The 20,042-nt window shown below is 50.4% G+C and overlaps 1 protein-coding gene across 16 annotated transcripts in view; it reads right to left on the bottom strand.

Annotated features, from left to right (window-relative positions):
* Positions 1–20,042, bottom strand: part of MYH14 (myosin heavy chain 14) — a 90,305-nt gene that overhangs the window by 47,362 nt on the left and 22,901 nt on the right. For all 16 annotated transcript variants that reach the window (XR_014806450.1, XR_014806451.1, XR_014806448.1 and 13 more), the window contains 6 exons: positions 9,520–9,615; positions 5,400–5,518; positions 4,099–4,251; positions 3,416–3,589; positions 2,935–3,108; positions 1,581–1,695 (listed from right to left, as the gene is read on the bottom strand). Coding sequence is in view for 12 of the 16 variants with exons in the window: in XM_021094784.2 (XP_020950443.2) it covers positions 1,581–1,695; positions 2,935–3,108; positions 3,416–3,589; positions 4,099–4,251; positions 5,400–5,518; positions 9,520–9,615 (831 nt within the window). In the remaining 4 variants the exon portion in view is untranslated. The remainder of the gene's footprint in view (positions 1–1,580; positions 1,696–2,934; positions 3,109–3,415; positions 3,590–4,098; positions 4,252–5,399; positions 5,519–9,519; positions 9,616–20,042) is intronic.

Raw genomic sequence — 20,042 nt, 5'->3', positions numbered from 1 at the left:
CAGTCAAGGACTCAAGAAGCTTTGTTGTTGACACTTTTTCTCTTGGGACCCTTTGAGAGTCATGCAATATACAGGGCGTGGCATGTGTCCGTGAGTGGGGCACAGATTCTAAAGAAGTTGGAGGGGAGATGTTCAGCCTGAAGGAGGGGACCTGCAGCAGAATCTGTTGTTTCTAAACATCAGCACTGCTTTGTGATCCCCCTTGTGTAAACTATGTGAGACACCCTGACATCACATCTCTGTCTGAAATCAGCTCACGAGCTCAAGGTACCCTGTGTCCTCTCGCTCTGTGAGTTTGTAGTGGGAATAGCTTATCCTGCTTATTTGTTCTCTTGTCTAATTGCGTGGACTGATGCTTCTACTACCATGCTTTTCACTTCAATAAAAGATGAAGGCACCTGCTGAATAGCATTGAGAACTATGTCTAGATACTCATGTCACAACAGAAGAAAGGGTGGGGGAAAAAACTGTAACTGCAATGTATACATCTAAGGATAACCTGACCCCCTTGCTGTACAGCGGGAAAATTAAAAAAAAAAAAAAAAAAGAAAAAAAGAAAAGATGAAGACAAACTGATAGATTCTGGAAACCCAGATTCAGGAAAAACCAAGGTGCTGGTTCTGCCAGTTTTATGAAACCATCTCTCAAACTGCCTCTAAGGATGGGGGGGCAGTGTAGACAGGGCTTTTCTGCCCACCTCTTAGGAATGTCAGTCTGAAAAGACTGATGGCTAAACTCACACGGGCATTGTTGGAGCAGGAAAACTCCAAAACTATACCTTGGTTTTTACTCCTTTTTTGTTCCCTGGACCCCTGAAGCTTGCTAAGGTGGAGAGCAAAGAAAGCAAAGCCTGGCACTTCCCATCGTGGCTCAGTGATAATGAGCCCGACTAGCATCCATGAGGACTCTGGTTCGATCCCTGGCCTTGCTCAGTGGGTTAAGGATCCAGTGTTGCCATGAGCTGTGGTGTAGGCTACAGACGCAGCTTGGATCTGGCCTTGCTGTGGCTGTGGTGCAGGCCGGCGGCTACAGCTCCGATTCGACTCCTAGCCTCCAAACTTCCATCTGCCGCAGGTGTGGTCCTACAAAGCAAAGAAAAAGAAAAAGAAAGCAAAGCTTGACTAACCTGTAAAACACCACCCTTCTGAGTTCTCTTGTTATTAATTAATCTTTTGCAGTTGAATCTCTTGTTTTTTAAAAGGATCATTCACCATTACAATTACTAACTTGGTCACTTCCTTTTGAATATTCATATACTCATTTCTTTTTCCGGTCTGATTGCATAAGCTACCATCACCAGAACAGTGTTTCACGGCAGTGTTGACAGTGGGCATCCTTGTCTCATTTCTGATGAAGGGGGAGTGTTTACCATTGAGTGTGATGCTGGCCTGAGATAGCAATCAATCGATCACTAATTGAAAACACTACTGGCAAGACTGTCTTTTCTGGCACCAGCTCTGCATCTGAGCAGACAATTCGGGTCCAGAACTCAGCCTCCGGAACCAAAGTGTTGGCACTGCGGGTCGGGAGAAGGGACACACAGAGCTCCAGGCTTAGGGCCCAGGGAAGCCGGTTCTCACCATCTTTCCAGATCTCTGCTGTCAGCTTGTCTGTGCTCTGGTGAAGCAGGGATGCGACGTTGTCATTCAGAGGGTCCATGTTTTTCATCAGCCACTCATTGGCCTTGTAGTCGACCTGCATGAAATAGGGCAAAGGAAGCTGGTGGGACGGTGGGGTCACTAAATCCCCCACGTTTCCAAGGAGCCGCCCGGAAGCTCTGAGACTCCCAGCTCTGGGGTCACGACTCACGAGGGTACGGCTGCCACCTTGTGTCCACATCCTGAACTGCACCCTCCCCCAGCAAGGGCCCCCCCCTCCCTTTCTGTGTTTCCTTCACCAGTACTCTGCCCTTGCCTAAGACCTCATCCACCGTTGCCCCTTTCGTTATTCATTCTATACCAGCCACATTGGTCCTCAAATCTGCAAGCTCATTTCCATCTCAGAATTTCGACGCCTGCAGTTCCCCCATGATTCCCTTGCCTTCCCCCCAATCTTGATCATCACAGCTTCCTGCACATGCTCCCCTCACCAGGCAGAGGCTCCCGGAGCCAGGGCCTGCATCTGACTGGTAGCCCAGCACAAGGCTGGGCACACGGGCCATCTTAGAACCTGTCTGGGAAACAACGGAGTTCTGGACCAGAACACACAGGTCTCTTCCCAGCCTTTGTGCATGCTGTTCCCTCTGCTTGGAGAGCCCTTCCCGCCCGCCACGCGTCCTTTGCTGACTGCGTGTTACTCACCGTGCAGACCAGGGACTGGCAAATGATACGCCAGACCCAGCCTGCCCCCTCCTTTTGTAAATAAACTTCTATTGGAATACAGCCTTCATTTAGGTATGACCTGTGGCTTTTGCCATGCTATGGCCTACGGAGCTGACACTATGTACAGAAACTGTTTGCTGACCCTTGATTCAGATCAAACACTGCTCTCTTCCAGGAGCCGCTCCCTGGCCTTCCTCCTTGGGACTTTGACGCTCCCATGACAGCACTTACCAGCTTTATAGCCCAATGATCTGTATTTGTCTCCCTCCCAGATATGGAACTGTGTGAGGGCAGAATCACATCTGACCTGGTCCCCAGCCTGGCTTAGCAGAGGACCAAGCACACAAAAGGCATGTATTTGCCAAATAAGTGAATAAAGGGCACCTAATTCGCCTCCTGGTGAACTCCTATCCATCCCTCAAAACCTACTGCAAATATCCCCTCCTTGAGGAAGCCTTTGCTGACTTTATCAGACAAGTCCTCACTCCTCCTTGGCTTTCCTAGCCCCTGGCCTGGCTGTGACGTGTCCCAGTAGCCGTCAGGTGGCCCCTGCTTTCCCTCTGCACTCTCCCTACAGCCTCACTCCCACCCAAGGCTGGCCCCCACCCCTCACCTTGCCCGCATAGTGCAGGACGCTGAAGTCGGCCTGATCCCGCAGGTGCCTTGGCCGCTGGAACTTGGGGTGACCACCCTGCTCTTGAGCCACCTTCTCCACAAAGGACTTGTCCGTGGCCTTTGGGAACCAGCACTCCTCATCCAGCAGGGCCAGGAGTCCCGGGGGGTTAGCCTGACCATCGACACAGATGGGGGAAGAGTTAAGTCAGATTCTCAAAGAGCGGGCCCTCAGGTGGCTGCTAAGTTTTAGTTCTTGTGCCACTTGGGACCTACACGCAAACACGAGAACAACTGTCAGAGCCGTTAATTAGCCCTTTGACTGGAGCCAGGCCCCGAGGCAGGCCTGTTCTGGGTTCCAGCGGTCACACGGTCTGTGCCACTTCCCCCATTAACTGATGGAGAGGCCGGAGGCAGGGCAGGGGGTGGGGCTGGATCAAGGTCACGTGGATGGTGGAGGAGACACGGGGGGCGGGGCTCACTGGCCGTTCGATGAGGTCGATGCAGGGCTGCAGGTCGAGGCCGAAGTCGAGGAAGGTCCAGGGGATGCCCTCGCGCTGGTACTCCTCCTGCTCCAGCACGAACATGGTGTGGTTGAAGAGCTGCTGCAGCTTCTCGTTGGTGTAGTTGATGCAGAGCTGCTCGAAGGAGTTCAGCTGTAGGGGGATGGGACGTGTGAGAAGGGGGACAGGGATCGGGGGTGGGGGATGGGGCCCAGAGAGAGGGGACAGAGACCCAGAGAGGGAGAGGGACAGGGACCCAGAGAGAGGGGGACAGAGACCCACAGAGGGAGGGGGAAAGGGACCCACAGAGGGAGGGGGACGGGACCCAGAGAGAGGGGGACAGGGACCCAGAGAGAGGGGACAGAGACCCAGAGAGAGGGGGAAAGGGACCCACAGAGGGAGGGGTACAGAGACCCAGAGAGAGGGGGACAGAGACCCAGAGAGAGGGGGAAAGGGACCCACAGAGGGAGGGGTACAGAGACCCAGAGAGAGGGGGACAGAGACCCAGAGAGAGGGGGACAGGGACCCAGAGAGAGGGGACAGAGACCCAGAGAGAGGGGGACAGGGACCCACAGAGGGAGGGGGACAGGGATCCAGAGGGGAGATGACAGGGCCAGCGTAATGGAGCCCTGCCAGCCCCCAGCCCGGCCCAAAGCACAGACCTGGAAGATCTCGAAGCCGGCGATGTCCAGGATGCCCAGGAAGGAGGCGCCCTGGCGGGGGCTGCGATCCAGGGCCCGGTTGAGGCGCAGGACCAGCCAGCGGAAGAGGCGCTCGTAGGTGGCCTTGGCCAGGGCCTCCAGCGCAAAGTCGGCCTGCGGGGCAGGGACCCAGTGAAGGCCTGGCTTGCACAACAGTGGCCCCAGGCCCACCCCCGGTTCCGGCAAAGAGACGCCGGGTGTGGACGCAGCCTCCTCACGGTTCATCAGGGATGATGACGTTAACAACAGCAGCTCGTTACTGAAGCCCTACTGTGTGCCAGGCATGTTCGTTCATGTTTCCTCTGCCCAAACCTTGAACCAGTTTCCACGGCAGAACAGTTGAGAGGGTGGAAGCTGGAGCCTGTCACCTAGGGTGGAATCCTAGCTCTGCCACTTAGAGGCTGTGTGACCTCAAGTATGTGAATAAACCTCTCTGTGCCTCAGCTTTTTCATCTGTCAAATGGATCCTAATAACACCTCGAATGAGAGCAGAACCTGGGTCCGCGTGACCGTCCTCCCACCCCCATCTCTTATACCCACTGTGCCTTCTCTGTCCCAGGACCTCAAGAGTCCAGGCTGGGGTCGGGCAGAGGCCTCTGCCCCAAAGCTGGATTCTGACAAAATCTAGCTTGTGTTCGCTCTTCCCTCCTCCCGCTGCCATCACCCCTGTCTGAGCCGCCATCGTTCTTGCCTGGCCTATGACAGCAGCCTCCTTGTGTCTCCCTGATTCCACTGGCGCCCCCCGGACCCAATCTTTATAAAAGACTTGAATCCTCACTGGATTCCTGCTGAACTCTGAATCAAACTCACCTCCTCACTCTGACCCCCAAGACCTTGTGTGATCCGTCCCCTTCTAACTTCTTTGAATATAGGTTCTATCACCCTCTCCCCACTCTCTAGCCTCACTGACCTTAATGTTCCCAATTCACCAAGCTCGTTCTAGCCCCAGGGCCTTTGCGCATGCTGTTCCCTCTGTTTCAAACCATCCATGTCTCACCTCAAACGTCACCTCCTCGGAGAGGACTTTCCTGACCACCCCAATCCCTCCCTTCTTAGAAAACATCCCTGTTTATCTTCTTTTATTATCAGATTCCCTATGAAGGCATGGTCGTTGTTTCCATGACTGCCTTTCTTCTGGCCTAGACCAAAGTTAGTCACTGAACACCCAGCCAAAGTTTGTTGAGGGAGTGAGAAAAAACTGGCATAAGCCGCTTAAAAATCCAGGACCCTCCCTGCGCCCACCTGCCCCCAGCCTCGCGCACCTGTTCCTTGGTCTGTGCTTTCTGCACGTAGTCCCGGCCGACTTTGATGCGGGGGGTGAGCAGGGCGCGGGAGAAATCGGTCACCCCCAAGCCCAGGAGGCGGCAGAGCTTCTGTGCAGCTGAGGGTGAGACACACCAGGACCCGATCAGCACTGGGAAGTGGGGGCACTGTGGAGTGGGGGAGGGGCGCCCCCCCCATGCTGGGGGAACCCCAGTCTCTCCCACTAGTGGCATTACAGGGTTCTAAAAGCGTGTGTATTCTCTGGCCCCAATATTCTCCTCCTGGGACCCCAAGCTGGCAAAAATAAACCTGAATGTGAGCAAAGACAGGACTAGGAGGATGTTTGCTCCAACATCGTCTATGATGGAGAGAAACAGGAGGAGTTTCCTGGTGGCCTAGCGGTTAAGGACTCAGTGTTGTCACTGCAGTGGCTCCAGTCGCTGCTGTGGTGTGGGTTCGATCCCTGGCCAGGGAACTTCCTCAAGCCATGGGAATGGCCAAAAAACAAACAAAAAAGACAAAATCAAGAAACAACATGAATGTCCAACAGCCGGGAACTGGTTAGAGAGTCGAGGTCCATCCATGTGAATGAATGTTCCTCAGTCATATAATAATAATAATATATACTTATAATAAATTTGATTATTATACATCATTATTATTTACCTTCTTTCTTTTTCTTTTGGCCGCAGCGTGCAGTGGCTTAATGTGGGATCTCAGTTTCCAGACCATGGACTGAACCCAGGCTGCAGCGATGAAAGTGCCGAGTCCTAACCACTAGACCACCAGGGAACTCCCCGAGTAATTATTATTAAAGAAATAAATAATTTCGTATGTGTGTGTTTTTAGGGCTGCGCCTGTGGCATATGGAGGTTCCCAGACTAGGGGTCGAATCAGAGCTGTAGCTGCTGGCCTGCATCACAGCCACAGCAACGAGGGATCTGACCATGTCTGAGACCTACACCACAGCTCACAACAACGCCGGATCCTTAACCCACTGAGCGAGGCCAGGGATCAAACCTGCATCCTCATGGATGCTAGTTGGGTTCGTTAACCACTGAGCCACAATGGGAACGCCAATAATTAATTATTATAATAAATTATGACATGGTACACTTAAGATGTGTGTATGATTGTGTCTGTTTCACTTCAAAGCCAAGAAAGAACTGTAAACAGACATCAGACTCTGGTAAATGATACACGGGCTGAAGGGTATGTGTGTGAACTACACCAGTATCTTTGACCTTGAAATGCACCAGAAGAGAAGAGGGATGAAGAGAGGATGCAAAGATAGTCAATAAAGCAAGTACACTAAGGCACCAGTGGCAGAATGTTGCTAGTAGATCTGGGCGTTCAGGATAAAATTCTTTGAACTTTTCTGTATGTTGGAGAATGTCCCAATAAAATGCTGGGGGAAAAGCTCGTGGCCTAAGAGGTCATTAAATGGTCTGGTGGTTAGGACTCGACGCTTTCACCACTGCGGCCCAGGGTCAATCCCTGGTCTGGGAACTGAGATCCACAACAAGCCTCTGCATGCTGCTGCAGACCAAAAAAAAAAAAAAAAAAAAAAAAAAAAAAAAAAAAAAAAAAGAAAGAAAAAAAAGAAAAAAAGCAAAGTTCAGGGAGGTGGCCAAATCCAAAAGAAACCTTTAAAAAGTCATTGCTCTTGGAGTTCCCTGGTGGCTCAGTGGGTTAAGGGTCTGGTGTTGTCACTGCTGTGCTTGGGTTGCTGATATGACTTGGGTTTGATCCCTGGCCCAGGAACTTTTGAATGCTGTGTGCACAGTCAAAAAAAAATTTCATCACTCTTCCCTATTTTTGTAGGAAAAAAACTGCTAAAATGTTAATGGCTGTTTTGGCAGAAGATGGAGGCAGGGCTGTGCAGACAGATGTGTTTCTTCTTTTTCCTCTGAATTAAAATGATCATTAAGAAGTGTTTTTAAGCTTCAACCACCTGCATCATGGGAAAAGAGTTACTACAAACACTCAGCTCCAGCAAAAAAAAAAAAAAAAAAAAAAAAAGCCTAGGAACCAATTTTAAAAAGATTAAACACACACACACATAAAGGAGCTCCCGTTGTGACTCAGCAATAACAAACCCAACTAGTATCCACAAGGATGTGTGTTTGATCCCTGGCCTCACTCGGTGGGTTAAGGATCTGGTGTGGCCATGAGCTGTGATGTAGGTCACAGACGTGGCTTGGATTTCGCGTCGCTGTGGCTGTGGTGTAGGCTGGCAGCTGCAGCTCTGATTTGACTCCTAGCCTGGAGCCTCCATGTGCCTCAGGTACAGCCCTAAAAAGCAAAAAATAAAAACAAACAAAGAACACCTAAAAAAGCAAAATAAAAACGCTTAGGAGGAGACACATCAAAATGTCAACAGTGGTTATTTCTGAGAGGTGATGAGGATTTGAATCAATCTCTGTCTTTGGTGCAATTGCAATTTTTAATTCTTCTATGGCTATTTTGCATTATATGGGAATATTTAGAACTGAAGAAGGGAGGGGGAGGGGTGAGAGGGACTGGGAGTTTGGGATTAGAAGATGCAAACTATTGCACTTGGAGTGGATAAATGTATAACTGGGTTATTTTGCTGCACAGCAGAAATGGACAGAGTACTGTAAATCAACTATAATAAAAACATTTTAAAAAGAACTGGAAAAAAAAAATCACCCAGCAGGGAGTACTACACTGCTAGTAACAGGATAGCTTAACAGGGTTCTAAGCCCTCAGCGTGTACTTTGCCAGCTGATGAAGCGTGGGGGCTGCTTCTCTGATTAAGGTTTGCAAATGCAGAAAATGAAATACATAGGATGTCAAAGGAGATTAATTATACTGACATACAATTCTCCCCTCAGACCGCAGGTGAAGAAACCCCAGTAGAGGAGTTCCCTGGTGGCTCAGTGGGTTAAGGATCCAGCATTGTCACTGCTGTGGCACAGGTTCGATCCCTAGCCTGGCAAATTCTGCATGCCATAGGTGTAGCAAAAAAAAAAAAAAACAAACAACCCAGTAGAATTCTAGTTAGTAACCTTGTAAGTTACCCCCATTGCATGAAGTGGAACAAGAGCAGGTTTCAAAGCAGTTTATAAGGTCTGACCCCAATTTTATAAATCAAATGAATAAGTAGGCGCGGCACACCTGCCGGGTGTGGGAACGTGGCCCCCAGGTCCCACAGGTGATGACATTGTGAGAGATGCCCCTTCTTTTCTATTTGCTGGGGTTTGTGCGGTCTTTGAAAAGGAGCCCTCAGAATTTCATAATCAGGACAGAAAGCTCTTCCTGTCTCCAGGGCAAAGGAGGGTGAAGCGCGATTCCATTTCCGTAACAATTATTTCCATATTGATACAGACGTAGAACAAAGCCCACAGAGCAGTGCCCCCGAATGTGAGCGGTAATGATCTCTCAGGAGTATGATTATGGGCAATTTCCCTGCCTTTATAGTTTTCTGTCTTGCCCGGTTATCTTCCCCATCCAGACTGCACTATTTCATAATGATAAAGCAGAGCTCTTTCCATTCGTTTAATCTTTTGTCTTTTTAATCTTTTTTTTTTTTGCTTTTTTAAAAAGAGCTCTTTCCATTTTGATAAAAAAAGAATATCAACGATAGTTCTCCTTTTGAAACACACACAAACCCCCACCTGTATACACATGCAGAGGCCAGAGGCCAGGAGGAGACGTGCCCCACTGCTGACAGTGGTTCTCTGGGAGGGGCTGGGCTGATGGGGGCTCCTGCTGTTCTCCCCCACTTTGGCATGCTGGTGGTGTTCTAATTTTCAGCAGAGCTCACATATTTCCTCATTAAGACAAGAGTGGGGAGTTCCCGCTGTGGCGCAGTGGGTTAGGAGCCTGAGTGCAGTGACTCAGGTGGTCCAGCACAGTGGGTTAAAGGATTTGGTGTTGCCCCAGCTGTGCCCTGGAGTTCATCTCTGGCCTGGGAATTTCCATATGCCTCAGGTGTGGCCATAAAATTAAAAAAAAAAAAAAAGAGCAGAGGTGGTCGTTTTGGTAAAGATTCAGCAAAGGGCAGGACATCAGAGTGGTCCTGGGTTGGAGGCGGGTCTGGCTGGGGAGGAAGGATGCTCGGCATGCAGGCGGGCAGAAGCCAGGGGGCCGTACCTGTGTTGTCAGGCATGGAGGCTTGATCGGTGTTCCGTTCTCTCTTCAGAACGATGTTGCCAAACTGGAGAACCGCTGAGACCATCCGCAGCATGGCTGAGGGGCGGCAGAGAGAGATCCCGTGAAGCTCGGGATCCTGACACGTGGTCTGAACTAGCCCCTTAGGAGCTTAACCAAGAACCTACTCTATTGCACAGGGAACTACAGTCAGTATCTTTTAATCACCTGGAATGGGAAAGAATCTGAAAAGAATATATATATATATATGTATATATACATATATATATATATATACATGTATATATACATATATATATATATATACATATATATATACATATATACATATATATACATATATATATATACATACATACATATATATATATATATATATATAATTGAGTCACTTTGCTGCACTCCTGAAACTAACACAACATTGTAAATCAACTCTCCCTCAATAAAGGACTTCCTGTTGTGGCTCAGTGGGTAACGAACCTGAGGAGGCAGGTTCAATCCCTGGCCTTGCTCAGTGGGTTAAGGAGTCAGCGTTGCCGTGAGCTGCAGTGTAGGTCGTAGACACAGCTTGGATCTGGCGTGGCTGTGGCTGTGGTGTAAGCTGCAGCTCCGATTTGACCCCTAACCTGGAAACTTCCATATGCTGAGGGTGCGGGCCCCCCCTCCCCCTCAAAAATATATATATACTACAATAAAATTTTTTTAAAAATCTAGGAGTTTCCACTGTTGGACAGTGGGTTAATGATCTGGCTTGTCTCTGTGGCAGTGAGGGGTCATCCCTGGCCTGGCTTAGAGGGTTAAGGATCTGGTGGTGCTGTAGCTGTGATGCAGGTTGCAGCTTCAGCTAGAAAAGGATCCCCCATTCAGGAACTTCCATATGCCATGGGTGTGGCCAAAAAAAAAAGTGGAAGAAATCTAGTTTTAAACCCTATGTCACATTATACTACCACCTAACCCTGGGCAGGTCTTAAAATCCATCAATGGATAAATAAATGAATTTTGTATTTTGCATTGGAGGTCTGTTTTATCACCCCTGGGTGTCTGCTCATGTTGTCCATTTTATAAAGGGATGCCTGTAAGACTTAAAAGGACTGAGGGAGGAGCTCCCTGTTGGCTCAGTGGGCTAAGGATCCAGCGTTGCCACTGCTGTGGCTTGGGTTGCTGCCGTGCTGTGGGTTTGATCCCTGGCCTGGGAACCTCTCTGCATGCCATGGGTGCATCTCCCCCCACAAAGAAAGAGATAAACAAATCAATAAATGAATCAATAAATAAAGGACTTAGGGAAACGAATGAGGTCCTCAGCAGTACGGAAAGATTTCTAAAATGTGGGGTGAAAAGATGCGAGGTGCAGTAGGCAGACATGGCAGCCGCTATCTATGTTTTTTAAAAAAGGCAGAAAATAAGTTCACTTGGTCTTTGTTATTCTCGGTAATTATGTTCTCTAGGGTCACCCGAAGGCTGAGTTACCCAGCGTGAATGAATGCTCCCATGGGGAACACAGGTTTGGTTCCTGGGAGCCTCTGGTCACACTGGCATCAACCGGTCAAGGCATCACCTTGCTTTAGGTGCTTCTGTCTAAAGACACCTTATCTCTAGACAGCGTGGATTCACTGACATTGAGCTCACAGCCAACGGCACCCTAACCGGAGCCCGAAGGAGGCTCATCGCACACGTGTATTTCCTCCAGAGAGGACATGGCAGCCCCCCTGCACTTAGGGATGCTGGGGAGCATTAGGCACTAGGCTTTGGGGGGCATTTTAGACATAAGCTGGGACAAGAAGGCAGAAGGTTTCCTTGTGGGACCCCAGTTAAGTGGGCTTTGGGCAGCTTAAAAGTTTTACCCTTCTATGAATGACCGCAGGGACCCCAAAAGCACCAGGATTGGTGGTTTGGGAGTTACGAATAACTTTAGCATGCAAGCGCATTCTCCAATGTGGACACAGGTAAAAGATGACAGATCATATTTGCGTGTCTGTGCAAAGCTGACAGAAATCTTGCCGAAAGTGGATGGTGCTGCCCCCTAGGGGATGTCTTGGGAACTTGCAGGCAGTGGACAGCCCTGGGATGGGGCCACCCTGGCAAAGTATTGGGCAGGGGTGTTCTGGATGCCCCACACTCGGCAGGTGGGGACCAGAGCAGACGCCCTTCTTAGCACAAAGAATCGTCCACATCCCATGTGGTTTCAAAAGGTCCCAGTGGACATTCACGTCTGTGAAATAAAGGTCTGGAATGATCCGAGACGAATGCCAGCTGTTTTAAGTACACACACAAGTGTTTCGTGTTTGGTTTTAATACACAGTGCATCTTCCAGGTCAGGAGTCACTGTGGAATCGGAGGGAAGACTGTTCTCGGTTTAGTTCAGAACTTGAGATCGAGATTTGCTCATCGGGTCCAAGGCTCCTTATCTCACCAGCAGCTGCCCTTGGCATTGGAGTGGACCACAGGACACACCTACTCAGGCTGGGCTTGTGTCTGCTGCTTCTGCGGTGATGCTGCGGATCACTGCTAACACCCAGTGACCTCATCAACATTCCTTCTAGAACAGTTTTCATGGTTTACGGATTGAAACAGGCACGGATCTATTCTCACTGACTCTGTGCCAGGTCCTGCTCCAAACACTCACGAATGACCTGATTTCACCTTCAGAACAACTCAGTGAGCCAAGTCCCGCAACGGCATTTTGCAGATGGGAAAACAGTAGCCGCCCCATTTGCCAGACGGAGAAACTGAAGCACCTTCAGGAAATCAACTTGCCCAAGTTCATCCAGCTCATAAGTGGCACAGTGGAGACTCACACCAGGGCAGTCTGACCCTGGGATCTGTACTTTTTTTTTTTGGCTGCACCCTTGGCTTGCAGAAGTTCCTGGGCCAGGGATCAAACCCATGCCACCGTGACATTGCCAGATTCTTAACTACTAGGCCACAAGGGAACTCCTGGGTCTATATTCTTTTTTTGTTTTTTTGCCCACACCCATGGCACGGAGACGTTCCTGGGCCAGAGAGTCAACTGCACCACGGCAGTGCCCCAAGCCACTGCAGTGACAACACCAGATCCTTAACCCGCTGCGCCCCGGGAGAACTCTCCAGGGCTTATATTCGAAACAGCCGTGCTTCCTGTTTCCTCTCTCTTTTAGCATGAAATTTGGATGGATGTACGTACACACAGAAAAGCACACACAGGGAGTTCCCTTCGTGGCTCAGCAGTTAACAAACCCAACCAGGATCCATGCGGAAGCTGGTTCGATCCCTGCCCTTGCTCAGTGGGCTAAGGATCCTGCATTGCCGTGAGCTCTGGTGTAGGTCACAGATGTGGCTCAGATCCTGCGTTCCTGTGGCTGTGGTGGAGGCCAGTGGCTACAGCTCCGATTCGACCCCTAGCCTGGGAACCTCCATATGCCATGTGTGCAGCCCTAAAAAAGACAAAAAAAAAAAAAAAAAAAAAAAAAGATAGAAAGGAAAGCACACACATCAGCTCCATCCAGCTCAATGAGATTTTACAAAATGCACACAGCAGTGGAGCCAGGCCTTCCGAAGGGCCCCCCCCCAGCCCTGGCCACACACTCAACATGGATGGATTTTGCACTCACAGGGCTACAAGGAAGAAGCCAGGCACAAGAGTGCACAGACTGTACGGGTCTGTTCCAAATTCAAGAGCAGGCAAGACAACGCCATGCTGTTAGATGCCAGAATAAGGGTGACGTTCGGGGGTCTTCTGGTGATGGGAAGGGGTATGAGGAGGCCTCAAGTGCTGGTCCTGCCAGAATAAGGGTGACGTTCGGGGGTCTTCTGGTGATGGGAAGGGGTATGAGGAGGCCTCAAGTGCTGGTCCTGCAGGGGGTCACTTGCAGAAATTACCCCCAGCCGGTGCTTCAGCACCACGCTCACTTTTTTTTTTTTTTCCTTTTTAGGGCCACACCCACAGGGCGTATGGAAGTTCCCAGGCTAGGGGTCAAATTGAGTCGTGGGGCAATGCTGGGTCTGCACCCACTGAGCGGAGCCAGGGATCGAACTCGTGTCCTCAAGTCAGGTTCGTTACCACTGAACCCACGACGGGAACTCCCATGCTCACTTTTTGGTGTCTGTGCTTCGTAAGCTTCTGCACAAAGTTTACTTGGGGACAGGGGGCGTGGAAGGTGGAGGGGGTACCCTTCTGGGAGACTCACACCCAAAATGTGTAACCCGAATCTAATCACACCCACACTGAGACAAAACAACTAGTCTGTAATCTGCCCAAGTGCCAAGGTTACGGATAATAAAGACTCAGGTTCCAGACTCCAGATGGACGGCAAGTAAAAGGTAACAAGACGAAACAGCTGTTATCCTGGACCAGGGAAGTGGGGGGTGTGTGTGTGTGTGTGTGTGTGTGTGTGTGTGTAACTTAAATTTTTTTTTTTTTTTTTTGCTGTGAAGGATGTCATCGGGAAAGTTGGCATGAGGTCTGTGAAAACAATTTTTTCTGCCATAAAGGACATTATTGGGACAGTTGGCATAAGGTCTGCGGATTAGATAATAGCGTGAATGGTGCCAATGTTAATTTCCTGAACTGCAGTTGCCAGAGAATGTTCTTAGGAAATATGCACGGACGGATTGTGGGGGTGGTAAGATGAATAACAGCCCTTCCCCAAGTGTCCATGACCTGATGCCTGGACCCTGTGACCTCTCAGGGCAAAACGAACTTTAAAGATAGGATTAACTTGTGGATCTTAGGACGGGAGATTAAACGCTCCTACACTGTTGGCAGGAACGGAAGTTGGTGCAGCCACTGTGGAAAACAGTATGGAGGTTCCTCAGAAAACTAAGGGTAGAGTTACTACAGGATCCAGCAATCCCACTCCTGGGAGACAAAATTATAATTTGAAAAGATACATGTGCCCCTATGTTCACAGCAGCACCAATTCACAATAGCCAAGACATGGAAGCAACCTAAGTGTCCATCGGCAGATGAACGGATAGAGAAAACATGGTAAATACAGACCAAATATGCAATGGAATACTACGCAGCCATAAAAAGAACAAAATAACGCCATCTGCAGTAACACAGATGCAACTAGAGATTCTCATACTAAGTGAAGTAAGTCAGAAAGAGAAAGACAGATACCATGTGTCACTAAGATATGACACAAAGGAATCTATTTATGAAAATAGGAACAGACTCGTGGACAAGGAGAAGACTTGTTGCCAACGGGGAGAGGGCTGGGGGAGGGATGGAGTGGGAGGCTGGGGTCAGCAGCTGTGAGCTATTATACACAGAGGGGACAAACAACAGAGTCCTACCGTAGAGCACAGAGAACTATATTTATGTCCTATGATAAACCACAATATAAAATAGTTTTTAAAAAGGAGTATATGTATGTGTGTGTGTGTGTATATATATGTATCTGAATCATTTTGCCGTATAGCAGAAATTAACACAGCACTGTAAATCAACTTAAAAAAAAAAAGAGTAAAAAACAAAAAATGGGAGTCTCCTGGTAGCTCAGCAGATTAAAGGTCCAGCACTTTCACTGCTGTGGCTGGGGTCACTGCTGTGGTGTGGGTTCAGTCCCTGGCCTGGGAAATCGTACTAGAAGTAAAAAAGGAAAAGAAACTGCTAACGGGGCGGGGGGGGGGCGCTCCTGCTAGCCTAGGATGCTAGAATGATCTCATACCTTATTTTAAAAATTTCCTCTTCTTTTTTGGGCCTTCCCTCTGGCATATGGAAGTCCCCAGGCCAGGGGTCGAATGGGAGCTACAGCTGCTGGCCTACACCACAGCCACAGCAACACCAATCCAAGCCACATCTGTGACTTACACCGCAGCTTGTGGCAACACTGAATCCTTAACCCACTGAGCAAGGCCAGGGATTTGAACCCGAATCCTCTCACATGCTATGTCAGGTTCTTAAGCTGCTGAGCCACAGTGGGTACTCCCCATACCTTTTATTCTTTTTGAATTTTATACCCTTTGTAATACAGGACTCTGTCTGGGAAAAAAAAAAAAATCACAGCTGAGAAGGACTGGGTTTCCGGAATTAGTGACACTGCAGATGGTTCCACAAGCTTGTGACATCTTATAAACCCACACGGCGTCATCGCCCCTAACAAACTGAACGACCATTCATCCCTAACCCCAGCTCAGACCCAGCCCAGACTCCGGTTCCTCCAGCGGCCTTTAAAATGGCCTTTTACAGTTGGCCGAGGAACCCGCACTGAAGCCAAGCACTGGGGTGGACCCGACGCCTACGGAGTTGGCAGTCAGCTTTCACGGGTGACTTCAGATCAGCTGCCCCAGTCCGCGTTGGCGAAGGTGTGGGGCTGGTGACGCCGTGTCGGCCTCATGTGAGTGGGAGCTCGTCTCCCTGCGTGCCAGGCTTCCCGCTCAACCTCCCTGGTGGCATTTATGTCACCAATGGGGACGGGACGTGGGGAGGGGATGGAGGTCCTGCCTCCTTTGGGCCCCATGCTCTCCACCCTGGGCTTCCCTTGGGCGACCTGAGGCACCCACTTGCCTCTCTGGGAATGGATTCACAGACTGGCTTTTAAGGAAGATCCAGGTTCCACCCCATCTTGTCAACTGCTGTGAGTCCTAGAGCAGACACCCCATCTCCCTGGACCTCTGTCTCCTCTTCTGTCAAAAGGAGGGTCTAGGAAAAGGTGATTGGCCAGCCCCACTCCTTGTCAGTGAGACACAAAATCAAACTGTTATGGGGGAGTTTCCTGGTGGTCTAGTGGCTAGGATTCAGCACTTTCACCCCTGTGCTCAATCCATGGTCTGGGAACGGAGATCCCACATCAAGCTGCTGCACACCGAGGCCCAAAAAAATAAAATAAAAAAATCCTCAAACTGTTATGAGAGCCCATCCACCTGCCACGCCAGCAACAACAAAGCAGCTTAGGAGAGTGGTTGCTAGCGTGCAAGTGGGGAAACAGGTGCTCCTGAAACCCCACTGGAGAATATGGAAACGAGCGCCACCTTCTGGACGGTGACGAGGTGGCTTCAGTACAATTTAAAAAACAGAGTCGGGGTGAGGCTGGGGGCAGGTAGAGCTGAAAGCCAAGAAGTCATGAGGCCGTGATTGTCGGATCTGATGCCAGCTCTCAGGGGTTCATGACCTTCAGCTCTCACGTGCACAGGTGTTTGAAATGTTCCAGAATAAAAAGATAAACACCAAAATTACTCAGCAGTAAAAAGGAAGGCAGCCAGCCACAGAAGAGGACGTCTTAGAGGATTCCACTTGCAGGAAAACATCAGGCGAGGAAAGTCTGTGGACACAGGAGGCAGATCCCTGGCTGCCAGGAGCTGGCGATGGAAACTGGCAAAGGGGTGAAAGTTACCCTCTTTGGCCACTGAAAGTGTTTCTAGAATTGACTGTGGCAATGGCCTGCACAACTCTGTGACAGTACTAAAAGCCACTGATTTGGGGGGGGGGTTGTTTGTTTTAGGGCCACACCTGTGGCATATGGATGTTCCCAGGCTAGGCGTCTGATCGAAGCTGTAGCCACCGGCCTACGCCAGAGCCACAGCAACACAGGATCCGAGCTGGGTCTGCGACCTACACCACAGCTCACGGCAAAACTGGATCTTTGACCCACTGAGTGAGGCCAGGGATCAAACCCACAACCTCATGGTTCTTAGTCAGATTCGTTTCCACTGCGCCACAACAGGAACTCCAAAGCCACTGATTTGTGTATATATACATATATATATATTTTTTTTCTTTTTTTTTTTGGTCTCACTGTGGCATGTGGAATTCCCAGGCCAGAGATGAAACCCATACCACAGCTGTAACCAGAGCCACAGCAGTGACAACGCTGGATCCTTAACCGGCTGAGCCACCAGGGAACTCTGACTTGTACACGTGAATGTTACGGGATATGAATGATATCTCTAAAGCTGTTAAATTTCCTTTCAAGCGGGATAAAACCAAAAGTTGCACCACTCCTGGGACCTGGTATTTTGTGGCTGAGAGTTGATCCTACAGTTCTGTTCATCCATGAGCACAATTACCGATATTCTTGGAACCTTTTTTTGGGGGGAGGCTCATTCCAACAGCGCTGGGATACACCTGCTCTAAGGGTGTGTCTGCAAAGGACAGATTGGTTCCAAGAATCAAAAGTTGGAGTTCCCACTGTGGTGCAGCGGGTTAAGAATCTGACCCCAGTGGCTTGGGCTGCTGCAGGGAGGTTTAGGTTCACTCCCCAACCTGAGGCAGTGGCTTAAAGGATCCAGTGTTGCCCGGGGCATAGATCAAAACGGCTTCTCAGATTCAGTCCCTGGCCCAGGAACTTCCATATGCCATGGGTGCCACTATTAAAAAAAAAAAAATCACAATTCATCTAAGCAGTGACACCTTCCTCAACCACAAAAAAAGACTGAAGTTCACCTATTCCTACAAAAACAGAGTCACTGCCAAAACATACTGTTCAGTGGGAGAGTGACAAAACGCAGCAGCACAGGGTGCTGAGCTAAGAGCTTTTTTTTTTTTTTTTTTTTTCTTTTTTTTGCTTGTTAGGGCCACCTCTGTGGCACATGGAGGCTCCCATATATCAGGGGTCTAATCAGAGCTACAGCCGCTGGCCTACGCCACAGCCATAGCAATGCCAGATCCGAGCCACGTCTGTGACCTACACCACAGCTCACAGTATCGCCAGATCCTGAACCCACTAAAGAGAAACCAGCGATCGAATCCACAACCTCATACAGAGTTCCTAGTCGGATTCATTTCTGCTGCGCCACAACCGGAACTCCTCAGGTGTCTTTTAGTTGGTGCATCTGGGCCGGGGAGGAAGGTCAGGGAGGGTGGGGCCCACGTCAGGGAACTTTTAAATCAGGAGAGAAATACACAACATTTCAATCAAGAGCATGGCTGAACTCATCAGCCCTGGCGCTGGGGAATACCAAAAGGCTTTTTGTCCTTCTAGGGCTGCACTTGCGGCATATGGAGGTTCCCAGGCGAGGGGGTGAATCGAAGCTAGAACTACCGGCCTGCATCACAGCCACAGCAACACAGGATTTGAGCCACATCTGCGATCTACACTGCAGTTCCGGCAATACCAGATCCTGAACCCACTGCATGAGGTCAGGGATGAAACCCACGTCCTCGTGGATACTAGTCAGGTTCTTAACCCCCTGAACCACAATGGGAGCTCCATGGATGTTTTTTCTTAATGTGGGTAAAATGTTTCTGAAAGCACATGCAGGAGGCTTGAAAACCAGGCCTGGGGGTGGGGTGGGGGGGAGCTCGGACTTCAAGCGATGACCTTTGATTGTACTTGGATGACGCCACTGCACGCATACCTCGCTTCAAAATTTTTGTTTCGAGATTGCAAAACTCGGAGCTGCTGTCTGCGCCTAGTACAAGGCAGGGCGGCTGCCGGGAGGGTCACTTGAGGTGACCCGTATCAGGAGGCCAGGCGGGACCTGAGGGGCCCCGGCCCCCACCGGTGGCCTCCATCTGAATTTGTTTGTCAGCTGCCGGGGAGAAGCGCGGGGGATAGGCGGGCGGGGCAGTTATGCAACCGTGGCCGCCGGGAAATCCAGCCGGGGAGGCCCGAGACCCTGTGTCAATTCGCCCGAGGAGGCCAGCCTGCTGGCAGCCTGTGTGGACAGCCGAGCTGGCACTGGTCTCCAGCCCTCCCCGTTGGCAGCTTCCGGACGGACCGGAGGGGAAGGAGACCCGGCCCTGCCCCTGCTTGGCCTGGAAATCCGGGTCTTTCTCCCTGGGTCGGCTGAGAGGAATCTCAGCTCATCTGATGAACTGCCAGGCAGCCGACAGAAAGACTGACATCCCCGCCACGTACACCGCTATGCGTAGAATCCTGTCTCCCTGACCCCAAAGCCACCATGAAGTCCTAACCCCCAGAACCTCTCAGAATGTGACCTGATTTGGGGTCCTGGGTGGGCACAGATGTAATTAGTTCAGAGAAGAGGTTGCCCCGGAGTAGGGTGGCCCCTCATCAAATAGGATGGGAGTTCCCGCTGAGGCGCAAAGGGATCGGTGGCCAGCTGCAGCCTAGGTTGCAAATATGGCTCGAAACTGATTCCTGGCCCAGGAACGCCATATGCTGCGGGCGGCCGGAAAAGAATGAAAACAAAAACAAAAACAGGATGGGCGTCCTACAAAAAGGGGAGGTTTGCTCCCGTCGTGCCTGTAAAGCTGAAGACAGGGATCAGGTGATGCTGCCCCAAGCGGAGAAGACAACCACTGCCAAAACGTGCTGTCTGGCAAGAGAGGTGGGGGCAAAGCAGCATAACACGGGGTGATGGGCTGAGCGCCCCAAGTCCAGACTGACCAGGGCAGACCCAAGGCCAGGGTCAGGTTCTTCCCTGCACCCTTGCTTCAGCCTCTTCTTGGCCTCATCCATCCTCCATCTGCCCAGAGCTGCCCCTCCACTGTTCCCAGCTCTCCCGTGGCTCCCCAGTGCCCTCAGGGCAAAGCCCCAGCCCCTCGGGCTGGCATTTGAGGCCCCACCTGCCTCTGTGGCTCCATCTGCCCACTTCCCTCCGTCATGCCCTAGTTGAATCCA

This window comes from Sus scrofa, chromosome 6, assembly GCF_054392235.1.
Source record: "Sus scrofa isolate SSC_HxYL_T2T_F1_AM1 chromosome 6, Sscrofa_HxYL_maternal_Yorkshire_Landrace_v2.0, whole genome shotgun sequence".
Taxonomy (NCBI): Eukaryota; Metazoa; Chordata; class Mammalia; order Artiodactyla; family Suidae; genus Sus; species Sus scrofa.
This window is presented reverse-complemented; position numbering and strand designations above follow the sequence as displayed.